At 40.8% G+C, this 19,128-nt stretch overlaps 1 protein-coding gene across 2 annotated transcripts in view; it reads left to right on the top strand.

Annotated features, from left to right (window-relative positions):
• Positions 1-19,128, top strand: part of LOC126248241 (constitutive coactivator of PPAR-gamma-like protein 1 homolog) — a 240,238-nt gene that overhangs the window by 64,098 nt on the left and 157,012 nt on the right. For both annotated transcript variants that reach the window (XM_049949081.1, XM_049949080.1), the window contains exon 7: positions 14,412-14,607. In XM_049949081.1, the coding sequence (XP_049805038.1) occupies positions 14,412-14,607 (196 nt within the window). The remainder of the gene's footprint in view (positions 1-14,411; positions 14,608-19,128) is intronic.

Below are 19,128 nucleotides of genomic sequence, written 5' to 3' on the forward strand. Positions count from 1 at the left end.
ACCACATTATCAAGCAAATATTCTTGGCTAGGCATCATACACGATACATCCCTCATGGGTGGCACAGCAATGAAAAGAAGAAAGTGTCTCTATATTAATATTGAAATCCATATTGACACACACACACACACACACACACACACACACACACACACACACACACAAATTAATGGGAGACATTGAGATATGAACCTAAACTATTGCAAAAAAGTATAGGAATACTAAATGCAAACAAGACAACACACCGTGGTAGAATTCCTTTCAAAAATTTTGCATTGACTATGCTGCTGAAGTAGTCTTATAATGTCACAGTGAATATTCCCCCTTGGCGAAAAATGAACACAGGTCATACATGGGACAAGCCCCAGGAAATCACCTGAACTAAGTTGCCTTTCCCCCTGTCAAATCTCATTAAAAACATTTTCCACATCTCATCTCTCATAGCTACCCCTCACGCATGTCTACACCACACAAACATATAAGGTGGCTATCTTTCCACTTGGGAAAACATAAAATAAGAAACATATTTCAAAAAACATTATTATATTTTTAACCCTTTTAGTGGCAGACGTTTTCTCAAAACATCATGTTAAAAGTGCCATGCGATTTTACAGTAAAATGCAGACCTCTGCCATACTTGCAATAAAATCTAAACTAATGCATAAAGGAATGTATTTTTTTTTTTAATTTTTAGGGAATGCTGCTGGCTACAGTAATATGTGCAATACACATTGTCAAAGAACATATTTTCAGAGAAAAAAATTATTTTCATGATGGGGTTTATCGAAAAAAATTAAAACTTTGATTTCAGTTTACTCTGAGACCCATCAAATGATGATATATTCAAAAATTTCAGGTATATATAGAATCTCTGTGTAGTTTCCTTAACAAAAACACCATAAAGGAATACAAATTTTTTTTTATTTCACTAAAGAAAAAAGAACATAACATTACAAAAAAAATTGTTTTGCTCTGAACATGTTCTCAGTTCTTCAGTCATAATCACTGACAAATGTGGGGTTGCAGTTATGACAACTACTTGCACACATGCTGACCAACACATGAAGGATGCAGTCCTTTCTTGCAACAAACACATACTGTTCGTGAACGCCGCTTCTTATCCTTCGTAGAACAAACACTACAGTAGCGTTCCTTTCTCCCTGGAAGAGTCTCTACACCATATACTGTTGGAGCAGGTACATTTATATCTATTGCACTTGTGGTTGCAGTCCTTGCCTGAAACCACTTTTTAGAAAGTTTGCAAATGACTATGCTGTTAAACTTCAGCCGTGTCAGTGGTTTGTCGCTGGGGTTTAGGCTTTCCTTATACAAAACATATGCATTCAGCAACATCCTGGCAATTATGCTGAACACTACCTTCTTCCACATCTTGACAGTCCTCCTCTCATCTAAATAGCAGTATGCCATCATATCAGATGAGTCAATGCCACCCATATACTTATTATATTAAAAAATAACATCCGGTTTCTTGACCGACTGTCTATTGCGAATTGTCTCTTCTGATGATGTAGCGGAGGATGATGTACTCACAAGGAGGACTGGATTTCTCTGTGATTTCTTCTGTCTGAAGCCACAGAGAAGTATAAAAGATTTCTTGAAAAGCTTTAGCTGACCTACAGCATAATTTGACAGAAGACCACGTGGCAGGAATTTTCTGTTTCTTCTAATTGTTCCCGTTAGATAAGTGCTAACTGAATACAGCTTTTCTGCCAGAGGAATAGATGTAAGAAAGTTATCGCAAAACACATGGTAACCTTTTTGCATGTAGCTCCCAAGAGCTAGTAGTTTCATGACGACTGCATATCCCAGGCCATTCTCTTTTATTTCGTTTTTGTCATCATCACTTTTTGCACCACGGTATGCATAAAACCCTAGGCAGTAATTTACGACTGAATCACACAGCATTCAAAATTTGACTCCCCATCTGTGATGATGTTTATTGGGAAGGTACTGGATTAGCTGTGAGTGCGCCTTTGTCCCAACAAGACTTTCATCGACACTCAGTTGCTGGTGTGGAGTGTAGTAGCGACGGAAAACATTGTTGGCAATATCCACCAAAACTTGAAATTTGGCTGTTGGATCATATAATGGGTGACCAGGAGGGTGAAGTTTCGAATTGTCTACAAAATGGAAAAACCGCAACAACTGAAACCTGTTGCATGGAAACATTTGCGAAAACCACGGTGTCAACAGGTTTGCATCAGTTGACCAATAACTAAAATTCGTTGGTTTTTTAATCAGTCCCATATTCAAAATTACTGCTATAAAAGCCCTCATTTCTGCTACAGTTGTTGGTTGCCACTGTTTGATTCTCGAATTTGGCGATAAATGCGTTGACTGAATCACCTGGCGAGCGTATGTGTTAGTCTCTGTCACCATAATCGTAAAAAGCTGCAGTGAGAAGAACAAATTGAAAAAATCAATTGGTGTGGCATTTGCTGGTATATGTTTAGGGCCTGTTACTTCTGCATACACAAAGCTTGGAGGAGGTGGATTATCTGATGCCTCATCCATTACTTCAACAAAAGTATTTGCACTGCAATTTAGTTGTGTTTGGTCATCGTCGTCGTCATTTGCTGACGCACAATCGTCACTTGAAGAAGAAAATGACGAGTCCTCTTCTCCACCTGACATCTCATAATCCGATTCACTTTCTGCAAATCCTGCAAATTCATCTTCACTTCCACTACTTATCATATTATTGTCTAAATCACTTGTATCGAACCGCAACTTCTTACTTGACGACGCCATGCTGCCGCGAAATAGTCGGTAAATAAACACCACCAGAGAAGTTTGTTTTACTCGAAATATTGCACTGACAATCGAAAAGAAGATCGATATGCTGTGCCTTCGACCTTCCTTCTGCGTCTTGGCTAGGAAATACTAACAACTTTGCCTTCAAGTGCGGAAAAAATGAATGAGAAGGGCATCACGATCAGATCGTTACTGGCATTTTTCGCCGAAAATCTGGATCACGATCAGATCGTATTTGGCACTAAAAGGGTTAATATTTTAGTAAAATGAAATATAATCTTAAGATTACTTTCTTGATGTAACCATACTTAAAACGGCTGTCTGATCCTACATAGTTCTACATAACAAGTACTGCATATTACCAGAGGTAAATTGTAATGAAATACTAAGACAGTGTTCTTGTGTTTGGACTAAAATGATTGGAAGTTAGTTAATTTATAGCAATACGTGATGGCACAAAAAATAAAATAATATCTTAAACAAATTTTTAAGATTGAGGGAGAAAAACAAAAATTCGTAGTTAGCAAAGTATGAATATCTATATTAATACATGAAGTGTTGATAAATATGCTTACTGAGCTAAATTTTCATCTTTCTTAAATGACTTTTCTCTTGTTATTGTTGAAAAAACAATATTCCATGCTTTTTTGTTGTATATTGATAATATTGGCAAACATGATAACCAGTTCTGACACACTTTAGAATTTATTAGGTAGTTTTTTTTATTATTTTTAGCTTGGGAAAAAAAGTATGATCAAGTTTTGCAGCAGTCTCACAGTTAAATACCTCATAGCAGCTATACATCTACATTTTACTGAAAACAGTCCTACAAAGTCTTGTGTATCAGACAATTTAAATATTTGTATTTTAAATGACATTCTTACCAAAGTTAGGTGTTTGGAGGAGAAGTGTCATCAGGAAATGTGATTGTAAACTTCAGTGCTTCATTTTGCAAGAATTTTGTCACATGTGGTAGATACGGATAAAAGTTGTGTTGCTTAGTATGCACCTGTAACTGACTTCATTTCTTGAAACTGTATATTTAGCTAGGAATAAAGTTAATCAATGCTTAAAGAAGAAGAGAGGTGTCAGTCAAGTTGTTGTCTGTCAACCTCTTGTGCTAGCAGAAAGCCACTTCTGTACTGTTTTTATTTATTTGTCAGGAAATTTACACTCAACACCCTGTCTTTCACAGGTTTTGAAAGCTTCAGGGGTTTGTTGAATGACTTTTTGATGCTAGTTATTCCTGGCAGCACCATTCCTATGAGGTCATATGTAGCTGCACTGCCTGTACTCTCACATTACTGGTCGTAGATGCTATATTGATTGTTTCTAGTATTTTGCACTGAACTACTAAATGGGTAACAATACTATAGAATTATCTTTTTAAGACCTATTGCTAAACTGGTTTATTACATTTCTTATTTGTGAGAATCATTTGGAGAGCCTGAAGGGTGTCAAGAAATCTTTAAGTACGTAGATGGAGTCATATCTCTCAGTCTAATGTGTTATGTGTAGTGTCTGTATAGTTACCATGGAGGTACTCTCAGAACAAGATCTCTAATCTTGGCACAGCAGTATGCTGTGATTCAAAAATCAGTATATGTACTCAACTCTTTTGAAAGATAGGGCTGTTTCTTGTTTAGCACCTACAGTGCCTTTAAGGACTAAATGTGAACTGTTTTTGGCACTTTTGGTGTGTTGTGACTGAGCTTTCATTTATCCCAACATACACAATAGCAGAAAGTGAATTCTCATACAACAGATCAATATAAGTTGGTAGTACATGCAAGTTTGCAGATTTGCGCGCGCCCACACACACACACACACACACACACACACACAGATATATATATATATATATATATCTCCAAACCTTCCAGGAATTTCTGACTTCCAGCCTTGCATCTCAATCCTTCTTAAAAAACCTGAATCCTACTCCCAACATCACCACTGCTGAAGCCCAGGCTATCCGTCATCTGAAGGCTGACCGATCCATCGTCATTCTTCCGGCGGACAAGGGTTCCACGACCGTGGTACTTGATCGTCGGGAGCATGTGGCTGAGGGACTGCGTCAGCTTTCAGACAACACCACATACAAAGTTTGCCAAGGTAAACACCCCCCCCCCCCCCCATTCCCGATGTCCAGGCGGAGCTTCAAGGAATCCTCAGAACCTTAGGCCCCCTGCAAAACCTTTCACCTGACTCCATCAACCTCCTGACCCCACTGACACCCCGCACCCCTACCTTCTACCTTCTTCCTAAAATCCACAAACCCAATCATCCCGGCCGCCCCATTGTAGCTGGTTACCAAGCCCCCACAGAACATATCTCTGCCTACGTAGATCAACACCTTCAACCCATTACATGCAGTCTCCCATCCTTCATCAAAGACACCAACCACTTTCTCGAACGCCTGGAATCCTTACCCAATCTGTTACCCCCGGAAACCATCCTTATAATCATTGATGCCACTTCCTTATACACAAATATTCCGCACGTCCAGGGCCTCGCTGCGATGGAGCACTTCCTTTCACGCCGATCACCTGCCACCCTACCTAAAACCTCTTTCCTCATCACCTTAGCCAGCTTCATCCTGACCCACAACTTCTTCACTTTTGAAGGCCAGACATACCAACAATTAAAGGGAACAGCCATGGGTACCAGGATGGCCCCCTCGTACGCCAACCTATTCATGGGTCACTTAGAGGAAGCTTGCTTGGTTACCCAGGCCTGCCAACCCAAAGTTTGGTACAGATTTATTGATGACATCTTCATGATCTGGACTCACAGTGAAGAAGAACTCCAGAATTTCCTCTCCAACCTCAACTCCTTTGGTTCCATCAGATTCACCTGGTCCTACTCCAAATCCCATGCCACTTCCCTTGACATTGACCTCCACCTGTCCAATGGCCAGCTTCACACGTCCGTCCACATCAAACCCACCAACAAGCAACAGTATCTCCATTATGACAGCTGCCACCCATTCCACATCAAACGGTCCCTTCCCTACAGCCTAGGTCTTCGTGGCAAACGAATCTGCTCCAGTCCGGAATCCCTGAACCATTACACCAACAACCTGACAACAGCTTTCGCATCTCGCAACTACCCTCCCGACCTGGTACAGAAGCAAATAACCAGAGCCACTTCCTCATCCCCACAAACCCGGAATCCCCCTCAGAAGAACCACAAAAGTGCCCCACTTGTGACAGGATACTTTCCGGGACTGGACCAGACTCTGAATGTGGCTCTCCAGTGGGGATACGACTTCCTCAAATCCTGCCCTGAAATGAGATCCATCCTTCATGAAATCCTCCCCACTCCACCAAGAGTGTCTTTCCGCCGTCCACCTAACCTTCGTAACCTGTTAGTTCATCCCTATGAAATCCCCAAACCACCTTCCCTACCCTCTGGCTCCTATCCTTGTAACCGCCCCTTTTGTAAAACCTGTCCCATGCACCCTCCCACCACCACCTACTCCAGTCCTGTAACCCAGAAGGTGTACACGATCAAAGGCAGAGCCACATGTGAAAGCACCCCCGTGATTTACCAACTGACCTGCCTACACTGTGATGCATTCTATGTGGGAATGACCAGCAACAAACTGTCCATTTGCATGAATGGACACAGGCAGACAGTGTTTGTTGGTAATGAGGATCACCCTGTGGCTAAACATGCCTTGGTGCACGGCCAGCACATCTTGGCACAGTGTTACACCGTCCGGGTTATCTGGATACTTCCCACCAACACCAACCTATCCGAACTCTGGAGATGGGAACTTGCTCTTCAATATATCCTCTCTTCCCGTTACCCACCAGGCCTCAATCTCCGCTAATTTCAAGTTGCCACCACTCATACCTAACCTGTCATTCAACATCATCTTTGCCTCTTCACTTCTGCCTCGACTGACATCTCTGCCCAAACTCTTTGTCTTTAAATATGTCTGCTTGTGTCTGTATATGTGTGGATGGATATGTGCGAGTGTATACCTTTCGTTCTTTCCCCCTAAGGTAAGTCTTTCCGCTCCTGGGATTGGAATGACTCCTTACCCTCTCCCTTAAAACCCACATCGTTTCGTCTTTCCCTCTCCTTCCCTCTTTCCTGGTGAGGTAACAGTTTGTTGTGAAAGCTTGAATTTTGTGTGTGTGTGTGTGTGTGTTTTAGTTTGTGTGTCTATCGACCTGCCAGCACTTTCGTTCGGTAAGTCACGTCATCTTTGTTTTTTTATATATATATATATATATATATCGAACGAAAGCGCTGGCAGGTCGATAGACACACAAACAAACACAAACACACACACAAAATTCAAGCTTTCGCAACAAACTGTTGCCTCATCAGGAAAGAGGGAAGGAGAGGGAAAGACGAAAGGATGTGGGTTTTAGGGGAGAGGGTAAGGAGTCATTCCAATCCCAGGAGCGGAAAGACTTACCTTAGGGGGTAAAAAGGACGGGTATACACTCGCGCACACACACATATCCATCCACACATATACAGACACAAGCAGACGTCTCACAAGCAGACATATTTAAAGACAAAAAGTTTGGGCAGAGATGTCAGTCGAGGCAGAAGTGAAGAGGCAAAGATGATGTTGAATGACAGGTGAGGTATGAGTGGCGGCAACTTGAAATTAGCGGAGATTGAGGCCTGGTGGGTAACGGGAAGAGAGGATATATTGAAGAGCAAGTTCCCATCTCCAGAGTTCGGATAGGTTGGTGTTGGTGGGAAGTATCCAGATAACCCGGACGGTGTAACACTGTGCCAAGATGTGCTGGCCGTGCACCAAGGCATGTTTAGCCACAGGGTGATCCTCATTACCAACAAACACTGTCTGCCTGTGTCCATTCATGCGAATGGACAGTTTGTTGCTGGTCATTCCCACATAGAAAGCTTCACAGTGTAGGCAGGTCAGTTGGTAAATCACGTGGGGGCTTCACACGTGGCTCTGCCTTTGATCGTGTACACCTTCCGGGTTACAGGACTGGAGTAGTTGGTGGTGGGAGGGTGCATGGGACAGGTTTTACACCGGGGGCGGTTACAAGGATAGGAGCCAGAGGGTAGGGAAGGTGGTTTGGGGATTTCATGGGATACGAAGGTTAGGTGGACGGCGGAAAGACACTCTTGGTGGAGTGGGGAGGATTTCATGAAGGATGGATCTCATTTCAGGGCAGGATTTGAGGAAGTCGTATCCCTGCTGGAGAGCCGTATTCAGAGTCTGGTCCAGTCCCGGAAAGTATCCTGTCACAAGTGGGGCACTTTTGTGGTTCTTCTGTGGGGGATTCTGGGTTCGAGGGGATGAGGAGGTGGCTCTGGTTATTTGCTTCTGTACCAGGTCGGGAGGGTAGTTGCGAGATGCGAAAGCTGTTGTCAGGTTGTGGGTGTAATGGTTTAGGGATTCCGGGCTGGAGCAGATTCGTTTGCCACGAAGACCTAGGCTGTAGGGAAGGGACCGTTTGATGTGGAATGGGTGGCAGCTGTCATAATGGAGGTACTGTTGCTTGTTGGTGGGTTTGATGTGGACGGACGTGTGAAGCTGGCCATTGGACAGGTGGAGGTCAATGTCAAGGGAAGTGGCATGGGATTTGGAGTAGGACCAGGTGAATCTGATGGAACCAAAGGAGTTGAGGTTGGAGAGGAAATTCTGGAGTTCTTCTTCACTGTGAGTCCAGATCATGAAGATGTCATCAATAAATCTGTACCAAACTTTGGGTTGGCAGGCCTGGGTAACCAAGAAGGCTTCCTCTAAGCGACCCATGAATAGGTTGGCGTACGAGGGGGCCATCCTGGTACCCATGGCTGTTCCCTTTAATTGTTGGTATGTCTGGCCTTCAAAAGTGAAGAAGTTGTGGGTCAGGATGAAGCTGGCTAAGGTGATGAGGAAAGAGGTTTTAGGTAGGGTGGCAGGTGATCGGCGTGAAAGGAAATGCTCCATCGCAGCGAGGCCCTGGACGTGCGGGATATTTGTGTATAAGGAAGTGGCATCAATGGTTACAAGGATGGTTTCCGGGGGTAACAGATTGGGTAAGGATTCCAGGATTTCGAGAAAGTGTTTGGTGTCTTTGATGAAGGATGGGAGACTGCATGTAATGGGTTGAAGGTGTTGATCTACGTAGGCAGAGATATGTTCTGTGGGGGCTTGGTAACCAGCTACAATGGGGCGGCCGGGATGATTGGGTTTGTGGATTTTAGGAAGGAGGTAGAAGGTAGGGGTGCGGGGTGTCAGTGGGGTCAGGAGGTTGATGGAGTCAGGTGAAAGGTTTTGCAGGGGGCCTAAGGTTCTGAGGATTCCTTGAAGCTCCGCCTGGACATCGGGAATGGGGTTACCTTGGCAAACTTTGTATGTGGTGTTGTCTGAAAGCTGACGCAGTCCCTCAGCCACATACTCCCGACGATCAAGTACCACGGTTGTGGAACCCTTGTCCGCCGGAAGAATGACGATGGATCGGTCAGCCTTCAGATGACGGATAGCCTGGGCTTCAGCAGTGGTGATGTTGGGAGTAGGATTAAGGTTTTTTAAGAAGGATTGAGATGCAAGGCTGGAAGTCAGAAATTCCTGGAAGGTTTGGAGAGGGTGATTTTGAGTAAGAGGAGGTGGGTCCCGCTGCGATGGAGGACGGAACTGTTCCAGGCAGGGTTCAATTTGGATGGTGTCTTGGGGAGTTGGATCATTAGGAGTAGGATTAGGATCATTTTTCTTCGTGGCAAAGTGATACTTCCAGCAGAGAGTACGAGTGTAGGACAGTAAATCTTTGACGAGGGCTGTTTGGTTGAATTTGGGAGTGGGGCTGAAGGTGAGGCCTTTGGATAGGACAGAGGTTTCGGATTGGGAGAGAGGTTTGGAGGAAAGGTTAACTACTGAATTAGGGTGTTGTGGTTCCAGATTGTGTTGATTGGAATTTTGAGGTTTTGGAGGGAGTGGAGCTGGAAGTGGGAGATTGAGTAGATGGGAGAGACTGGGTTTGTGTGCAATGAGAGGAGGTTGAGGTTTGCTGGAAAGGTTGTGAAGGGTGAGTGAGTTGCCTTTCCGGAGGTGGGAAACCAGGAGATTGGATAGTTTTTTGAGGTGGAGGGTGGCATGCTGTTCTAATTTACGGTTGGCCTGTAGGAGGATGCTCTGAACAGCCGGTGTGGATGTGGGAGAGGAAAGATTAAGGACTTTTATTAAGGATAGGAGTTGACGGGTGTGTTCATTGGCTGAGTTGATGTGTAGGTGAAGGATTAGATGGGTGAGGGCAATGGATTGTTCGTTTTGGAACTGGTATAGGGACTGATGGAAAGAGGGGTTGCAGCCAGAGATGGGAACTTTGAGTGTGAGGCCTTTGGGGGTAATGCCAAATGTCAGACAAGCCTGAGAAAAAAGAATATGGGAGCGTAATCTGGCTAGGGTGAAGGCATGTTTGCGGAGGGAATGTAAATAAAACTTAATGGGGTCGTTGTGCGGGTGTTTTGAGGGTGGAAAGTGTAAAATGAGGCTGAAATGAAAATGAAAAGAAAAATATATGGGGAGAGATAAAGGTGAACTGGAAAGTAACTGGCGATATGGTGTGAAAAAAGGCGAGAAGGTGTTGGTTACAGCTGGGCTATGTTGGACTTGGGTTGGTAGTCAACGATGTGCACAAAGGTTAGGTGGTTGTGTTGCCGCCAAAACACGTTAAAGGACGGAGAAATTCGGGAAAATTTCGAAAAACTGCGTGTAATATATTAAAAGGAGTGGTTTTGTGGTGGCTGATTATGAAAATGAGGCTAACAATTGTCAGACGAAGAAATAATGACGTTAAAACCTGTGGGAAGCGGATAAAAATTATCAGTGATGTGCGAAAAACAGAAATCGAAATAAAGCGAAAGATATTAGAACTAGCCGAAATGGTTGTTTAAAAGGTGAAAGGAACTGTTTGTGAACTAGAAATGGTGGATTTTATAGTGGCGGTAGTGTTGAAAGCGGCAAAAAAAAAATTTTTTTTTGGTTATGGTTTGGAAGTGGGTTACGTATTATTGAGTATATATAGGCGGGATAAAATTGTATAGCAGATAACGGTAAAAAGGAGAAGGTGAATACAAAGTGAAGCTACTGGCAAAAACAGAAAGAGAAAATAAGACGACAGAAAAGATTTCGAAATGCAACAGTGACAATAACAAACATGATTGTTGGGTTCAAATTACTGATATCAATATAATAGAGGGAAACATTCCACATGGGAAAAATATATCTAAAAACAAAGATGATGTGACTTACCGAACGAAAGCGCTGGCAGGTCGATAGACACACAAACAAACACAAACACACACACAAAATTCAAGCTTTCGCAACAAACTGTTGCCTCATCAGGAAAGAGGGAAGGAGAGGGAAAGACGAAAGGATGTGGGTTTTAGGGGAGAGGGTAAGGAGTCATTCCAATCCCGGGAGCGGAAAGACTTACCTTAGGGGGAAAAAAGGACGGGTATACACTCGCACACACACACATATCCATCCACACATATACAGACACAAGCAGACATCTCACAAGCAGACATATTTAAAGACAAAAAGTTTGGGCAGAGATGTCAGTCGAGGCAGAAGTGAAGAGGCAAAGATGATGATGAATGACAGGTGAGGTATGAGTGGCGGCAACTTGAAATTAGCGGAGATTGAGGCCTGGTGGGTAACGGGAAGAGAGGATATATTGAAGAGCAAGTTCCCATCTCCGGAGTTCGGATAGGTTGGTGTTGGTGGGAAGTATCCAGATAACCCGGACGGTGTAACACTGTGCCAAGATGTGCTGGCCGTGCACCAAGGCATGTTTAGCCACAGGGTGATCCTCATTACCAACAAACACTGTCTGCCTGTGTCCATTCATGCGAATGGACAGTTTGTTGCTGGTCATTCCCACATAGAAAGCTTCACATTGTAGGCAGGTCAGTTGGTAAATCACGTGGGTGCTTTCACACGTGGCTCTGCCTTTGATCGTGTACACCTTCGGGGTTACAGGACTGGAGTAGGTGGTGGTGGGAGGGTGCATGGGACAGGTTTTACACCGGGGGCGGTTACAAGGATAGGAGCCAGAGGGTAGGGAAGGTGGTTTGGGGCCACCTCCTCATCCCCTCGAACCCAGAATCCCCCACAGAAGAACCACAAAAGTGCCCCACTTGTGACAGGATACTTTCCGGGACTGGACCAGACTCTGAATGTGGCTCTCCAACAGGGATACGACTTCCTCAAATCCTGCCCTGAAATGAGATCCATCCTTCATGAAATCCTCCCCACTCCACCAAGAGTGTCTTTCCGCCGTCCACCTAACCTTCGTAACCTGTTAGTTCATCCCTATGAAATCCCCAAACATTTTATAGGCTAAACACTGTGCTATGACTCGATAAACAGCAGTGAGTTGTTTTGCAATTTCTGGCTTTGTTACACGAGTAGTTGCATTTTCGACAGATTTCTGTGAAGAAGAATGGAAAGTAATTACAGATGTTTTTGGAAGTGAGACATTTCACACACTAGTTGAGTGTAAGTGAAATGTGACATACTCTTGTGAATAAACTAGTATAAAGTAAATATCTACAGGTGCTGTCAGTGAGGATGATGATAAATATGAAAAGGAAGCTTCACATGGTTTTCTGTAGTGTTGAAGGGACGAGATGCCATAAGGAGCTATTTTTCATTAGTTCAGACAGTTCTTGCAGCATCAATCGGCTAAAGTGACAACACGTGTCACTTCATTTTATTGAAAGGAAGAAACAAACTAATGTTGTTGTTTTTGTTTTTTCATAGACCAAAAGATGTTATTTAAGAAGTTTTCTTTACCTTCCTTTATCGTGTTTACCCTGTATGATTTGTCAAATAATATAACACTTGAATAAAAACTGTGTTGACTTCGTTTTGAATACGCTGTGTAAATCACAAGACAAAATGGTGATTTTACATTCAGCATAAAAGTAAAAAGACCTTTTGAATTAACGATAAGCTACGCTTTAATTTCCAGCACACTATAGCTTGTGTCTAATGAATATTTGTAATGTTAAAAAAGTTTGAAATTACATTGTGCGCACCCTTCTACTGTAAGTAAGGTAAATAACTATTTAGAGATAAACCCATTCCAGGAAAAAATATTTAAGCCCCAAGACATTAGTTAAAGGAGCTTCACTGTAATCTGTACTGTTTGTGAAAAATTATTTGAATCAGTAACACACGTACGGAGATATTTATGTTTTGTTGTCATCTGACAGTATGATATGGTAGAGTTACAACTTGAAGGTGGAGAGGCCATAAATATATAAAACTATTCCCTGCTGTTTCGTCTTAGAGTGCAGCAGATATCTTCAGAGGTAAGCCAACAGTAGCTGCCAGTTTCTCTCGGAAGATGTCTTCTGCAGTCTGAAACAAAATGTCTGGGAATAATTTTATATATCAACTACAACCTTTCAGCCCAGAAATTTTAAGTTGAGTCAACACTGGCTGTGAAAGTTTACATAGTGTGATATTGTGTCTAATGTCTTTGAAATCCAAGAACGTGGAATCTATAAGTTTGCATGTCTGTATGATTGATTCCTAGAACTGTTAATAAAGTGAATTATGGTAGCAGAACTTATCCAAAATTCCTTATAAAAGTGTTCACTATATTGCAAGTGAAACTAAAAAACAAATGTGCTAATCTCCATAATAAGACACTGGAAAAATGGTGTTTAGAAGAATTCCGTAGGCACCTGGTGAAATTGTTGTTTTATTGATGTACAGCCAGTTTCACAGCCCGTGTATCAAGAAAACAATTATTTTACCAGCTGTCAGTGGAATTCTTCTTAACATCATGCTTTTCAACAGCTGTGGATGCCCAGAATATAAAATACTTGGCCTATATAAATAGTTCATTATAAATATCTAATTGTTAGGTCATTATAAATATCAGATTGTTAATCTCAATAAAATATGTATTATTTGAGTTGATAAAGAATGGTAGCTGAACTACATTCAGTGAAACACAAATACTTGTAGACTTTGAATTATTCTGATTAATCATTTGTGGGAAATACATTGTTCCCAGATGTACCTGTACATCAGAATGTTTTGTCGAAAACTTGTTGTGGTTGCCTATGATCAGCAGAGTCTTTGGAGTAATAGCATTTTCCCTTTGAACTTTTTCATTATGTGGTCATGTGTTTTGGTGTGATTTTGTTGCAGTTTATAAGCAGTATTCAATAATTAACGTTAGAAAGCTAGCAGAAAATCTGTAATAGTTATTTCTTCTGATAATCAACAAAGATAAGGTCATCCGTTAATAATATGTAAAAAATGCATTTCTTTGAATAGTGTGCTGTGAGTTCTGGAATGGCAGCAGCTGGAAATATTAAAATTACAGCATTGCTGTAATGAAAATTCTGCATGAATGTTACAGAGGTAATGTAAAGTGATGTTACACGTGACGTTGATACGTAACAGAGTGCCAGCATCTTTAATATAGCGGTTGAGAGAACATGTGCGATGAGATTGAAGAAAGTAGTTCAAACTCAAAGGAGCAGTACTAGTTATTTAGATGTGATTTTTGAAAGGTGTTGAAATTGCTTCTGAAATCTGCTGTGTTAAGCAATACTTCTCTTTAAAACTTACTGGACTGAGTGAAATATTTGATCATCTTGATTAATAGTAACTGTAACTTTCATTCCAGATTCCTGTTGATCCTTTAGTGAAGACAGTTGCAACCTATGTAAAGGGACTGCCATCAGTTGAGAACTTGGATACAATTGCAGCTCAGATTTTTGGTTCAACTACAGATCCTAGAGTTTCTAGATTCAAACAAAGTGTGCAGTACTACTTAAATGGAACAAAAGATGGGTTCTTAAGATACAGAACACAGGCAGCCCGTATGTATACTTAATCATGATAAAAATTAGAACTTTATGTTGTTTCGTGTAAGTCTTAAATTCCCATTTCAGTACTCATACATATTCTTTCTGGCAGTGCACAACCTTTAATGAGATCTTCCCATGTAACAGTTTATGGCACATCTTGAACTTTTTTAAATTTGTGACATCACCACTAATATGCAGTACCACTTCTGCATATATTTATTTTATGCTGTGTATCCATCAATTTTGTGCAAAATTGGTGTGAATAGCATATCATTAGTAAAAACCAAATGAGAGATAATTGTAAAGTAGTTCGAATAGTCATAATTGATAACAGCTCTAGAACCTTGTCCCCTAATAGTGCTTGTTGTTGTAGTTCCATCTAAGAATGCTGATTTTTATCTCCCGAAGCTTAACTGCGTCCTAAACATGAAGGTAACTTGTGCATTTGCTTTGGGAGCTGCAGCCAGTGCTAGAGGCTCTTCGTTGCAGATCTTGGTTGGTGTCTTTTTTTCCACCAATGATGATTGAGAGGTTAGGTGAACAATATGTGCCCTCAGTGCTGTTACTACTAATAAATCAAACAGTGGAAAGTCCAGGATGGAATAACAACAGTATGGAAAGAATAGATTGCTACTCAGCACGTAGAGGAGGTGCTGAGTTGCAGGTGGGCACAATGAAAAAGAATACTATAATCCGTTCATCGTAAGAATAAACCTGATGTAAACAAACACAATGATTGGTCAGAAGCCGTTGCGCACGTACACTGGTGTATACTCTTGGAAGTAGGTCCTACTTACGTATTAGGTATATTATTACTAAGTTACGTTAAATGAAACTTTAAGATATTCAAATGTATTAACAGCCATCAACGTTTTTTGTAATCACACTTTAGCTACATAGTTTTTATTTCAAAAATCGTGTACAGTCACAGCCTCTGCAGCGTTGTGCTCTGATTTTCGTGCTGTTAATGTGCAGTATAAAAATCGTTGAGGCTGCTTTCTGTTCCATAGTGAAACACGCGTGTGGAACACAGTTAAAAAGTGTCAAGAAATACTATTCTTAATGTTTTTTCATAAATTTACAGAGATAATCAGCTTTGAAGTTTTCCCAGTGTTGTATATACTGCAGTTGAGACACATATGCACATTGATCTTGTAGTGCAGTCGGTAGTGTAATTGAATGATATATACAGGGTGTATACACCACGGGACAACCGGGAGATCCGGGAAAAACCCGGGAATTTTGTCATCCGGGAGAAAACCGGGAAAAACCTGGGAATTTTTTAGAATTCTGGGAATTTTTCATCGTTTTAGTTTTCAGTTAAATTTTTTGAATTTTGACTGGTAAGAACCGATACTCTAACAAAGGATATTACTGTATCCCGCTACTGCAGAATAATACTTCAACAATAAAACATAAATGAGAGAAAAAATACAAAACTAACTTAAATTGCAAAGGATGTGCGCCAAATATGACGATGACGACACACAGTGCTCGTGCAAATGTCTGCCAACAGCAAAATGTATCAAAGGCTTTAAGAAGACTATGCAATGCTTCATAACAACAAACTGCCTCCGATGAGCGTGAAGTCACAACTGTTTACATTGGATTCGTTTTAGAGTTACGAGTGGGCTCGTGCACATGCGCAGTAGAGTCGCATTTGAGTTGTAGATTCTCCCGCTTCTGGCTACAGGAATGTGGCTGTTGGCTGTGCAAGCAGTCGCAGTAAGCATCTAGATGCTACTGGTAAAAGGGGGCGCCAAATTCATATTCTTGAGGAAAAGAACTTGTTTCACAAATCGCCTAGCATCCAGCGCACGTTTATCTATCGATTATTCATATGATTTTGAAACGCTTCCCTGTTGGTTTTTGAACACATTTTAAGTTGATTTCTGAATGAATCATAAGTTGATTTTTTAATGTGTGATGTCTGTCAGGAGAATCCTCGTCACATCTAGAAATGAACTTTCAGGAGACAAAAGGGGATGGCTCTATACGAGCTGAGCGAAGTAAAGCTGAACGGATGAATGCCAATCGCTGTCTGATTGTGTGGTTCGTTGGGTTTGCGAATGATCAGCGTTGTTATAATTACTAACAAAATCTATAGATTCAGACTACCAGAATGGGAATAAACGACTGACAGGAATAACAGGTGAGAAAGATTACGTATTATCTTCTTGGTGTATCCAAGAAAATGAAATTTTGACAAAATTTTTGGCCTGATCGCTATACTAGTAAGGACCAGCTAGCAGCTGCTTAAGTTCTATTTTGGAAGTAATGCAGATAACGTGTTGTACGAACACGTAATATCGCCTAACCAGAAAATAATAGCAGGATAACTAAACCTGTGATTCTGGCAGGGTTAGTGAGGTTAATCGGCAAATAAATTTTGACAATGGCATGAATAGCTACAGAATTGATGATGACGAGATTGTTTGTTAGAACAAGGAAGGAGAAGAAACGGGGACATCACACAAATTATGGAAGAATAAGACTATTCCAAATTTATGTAAAAATTTCATAATACCAGTTTTCGATCTCATGCTTGAGAAACTGATGTGTATGAATGAAATGTGAAACTATTTCCTAACATAAAGCTTTTTGCTTGTAGTAGGCCTAATAGGCATTTATTTATTTATTTCATGTTCCGTAGATCCAGTTAATGAGTCAATCACAAGGATATGGAACATGTCAAATTGTACAGGTTTCAATTTAAACTTACAATAAATACAAGGGCAATTCAATGCCAAATTGTACGTAGTTTAAGTAAGACATACTATAAATACAGTAATAGATACAATGTCAGCTAGATAACATAACAACCATTTAACAGAAAAAGGAGTTTCAAATAAAGGTTAAAGATAAGAGCACAAAGTTAAATCAGATATTAAGCCTACAAGAGTAAATACAGGTACAGCCAATTTGTTGTTACAAAAAATGTGCTAATGCTCAAATGCACTATAAAATCAATTGAACTACTTCTAGACACAATAAGTTTAGTGATGGTATACATTTTCTTTCAGATATTCATCCACAGTATAAAAAGATTTCTCTGTCAGGTAATCTTTGAGAACTTGTTTAAATTTTAGCAGTTCTGTATGAACACATTTTATATGTAGTGGTAGAGCATTGAACAGCTTAATGCTGAAGTAGTAAACTCCTTTTTGTACCAGAGTGAGACGTTTCATTTCGAAATGTAGATTGTTTTTGTTTCTAGTGTTATAGCCATGGAATTTACTGTTGTCTTGGTAGATAGAATAATTTTTGCACACAAAGGTCAGCAAGGAAAAAATTTACTGTGAGGCAGTTGTTAGGATACCTATCTTCCGAAACAAGTGCCTGCAAGAGTGTCTTTGATGGACCCCACACATTATTCTGATTGCTTTTTTTTGGATGGTGAAAACTTTTTTTGCAAGTGGTTGGTTCCCCCAGAATATGATAGCATATGACATCAATGAGTGGAAGTAGCCAAAGTAGGCAACCTTAATGGTGTCAACTTCAGCCACTGAAAAAATTACCCGTAATGCAAATGTTGCCGAGCTAAATTTTTTACATAGAAGAAGAATGTGAACTGACAATTACATTTGCTGTCTATGTAAGCACCCAGGAATTTTGTAACTTCAACTTTCTGTATTGGTTGATCTCTACATTTTATGTTAATTTCATCGAGATTACTTTTCCATGTATGGAACCTCATATAATGAGTTTTATCTGCATTGAGTGAGAGACCATTTGAGGAGAACCAATTTAAGATGTCATTAAAAACAGTATTTGTAGTTTGTTCAAGATCGCGATCAATCAAATCGTCAATTAAAATTGTGGTATCATCAGCAAACAGGGTAAATTTGCTGTTTGTCTCAGAACAAAGAGGAAGATCATTAATAAAGATGAGGAAAAGCAGTGGGCCCAAAACGGAGCCTTGAGGCACACCACATGTTATCGTGCCCCATTCAGACGAGGCAGGCTCTCCAGAAGAGCCATTTAGCATTACAGTCTGCTTCCGATCCTGTAGATATGATTGTAGCCACAAGCCAACAGTACCACCTAAACCATAGTATTCTGCCTTTTTCAAAAGAATTTGGTGGTTTATACAGTCAAAGGCTTTCGTAAGATCACAAAAAAATACCCACTGGAGACATTTTTTTTGTTAATGGCTTCCAAAACTTGGTTGCTGAAAGAGAATATTGCCTGCTCAGTACAAAGACCGGCACGAAAACCAAACTGATTTTTGCTTAAGATACTGTGGAAGTTGAGATGGTCTACAATCCTCCTGTGCATGAATTTTTCAAGAATTTTCGAGAAGGTAGTTAATAGGGATATTGGGCGATAGTTTGTAACAATGCTTTTATCACCTTTTTTTAAAGAGAGAAATCACTACAGCCAACTATAGTCTGTCAGGGACAATCCCTTGTTGTAGAGATGTATTGTATATGTTGCATAAAACGGGACTAACAGATTTATAACAGTGTTTCAGTATTTTACTAGAAATATTGTCCACACCAGCAGAATTTTTATTTTTTAATGATCTGATTA

The sequence above is a fragment of the Schistocerca nitens genome, chromosome 3 (assembly GCF_023898315.1).
Source record: "Schistocerca nitens isolate TAMUIC-IGC-003100 chromosome 3, iqSchNite1.1, whole genome shotgun sequence".
In the NCBI taxonomy this organism is placed as follows: Eukaryota; Metazoa; Arthropoda; class Insecta; order Orthoptera; family Acrididae; genus Schistocerca; species Schistocerca nitens.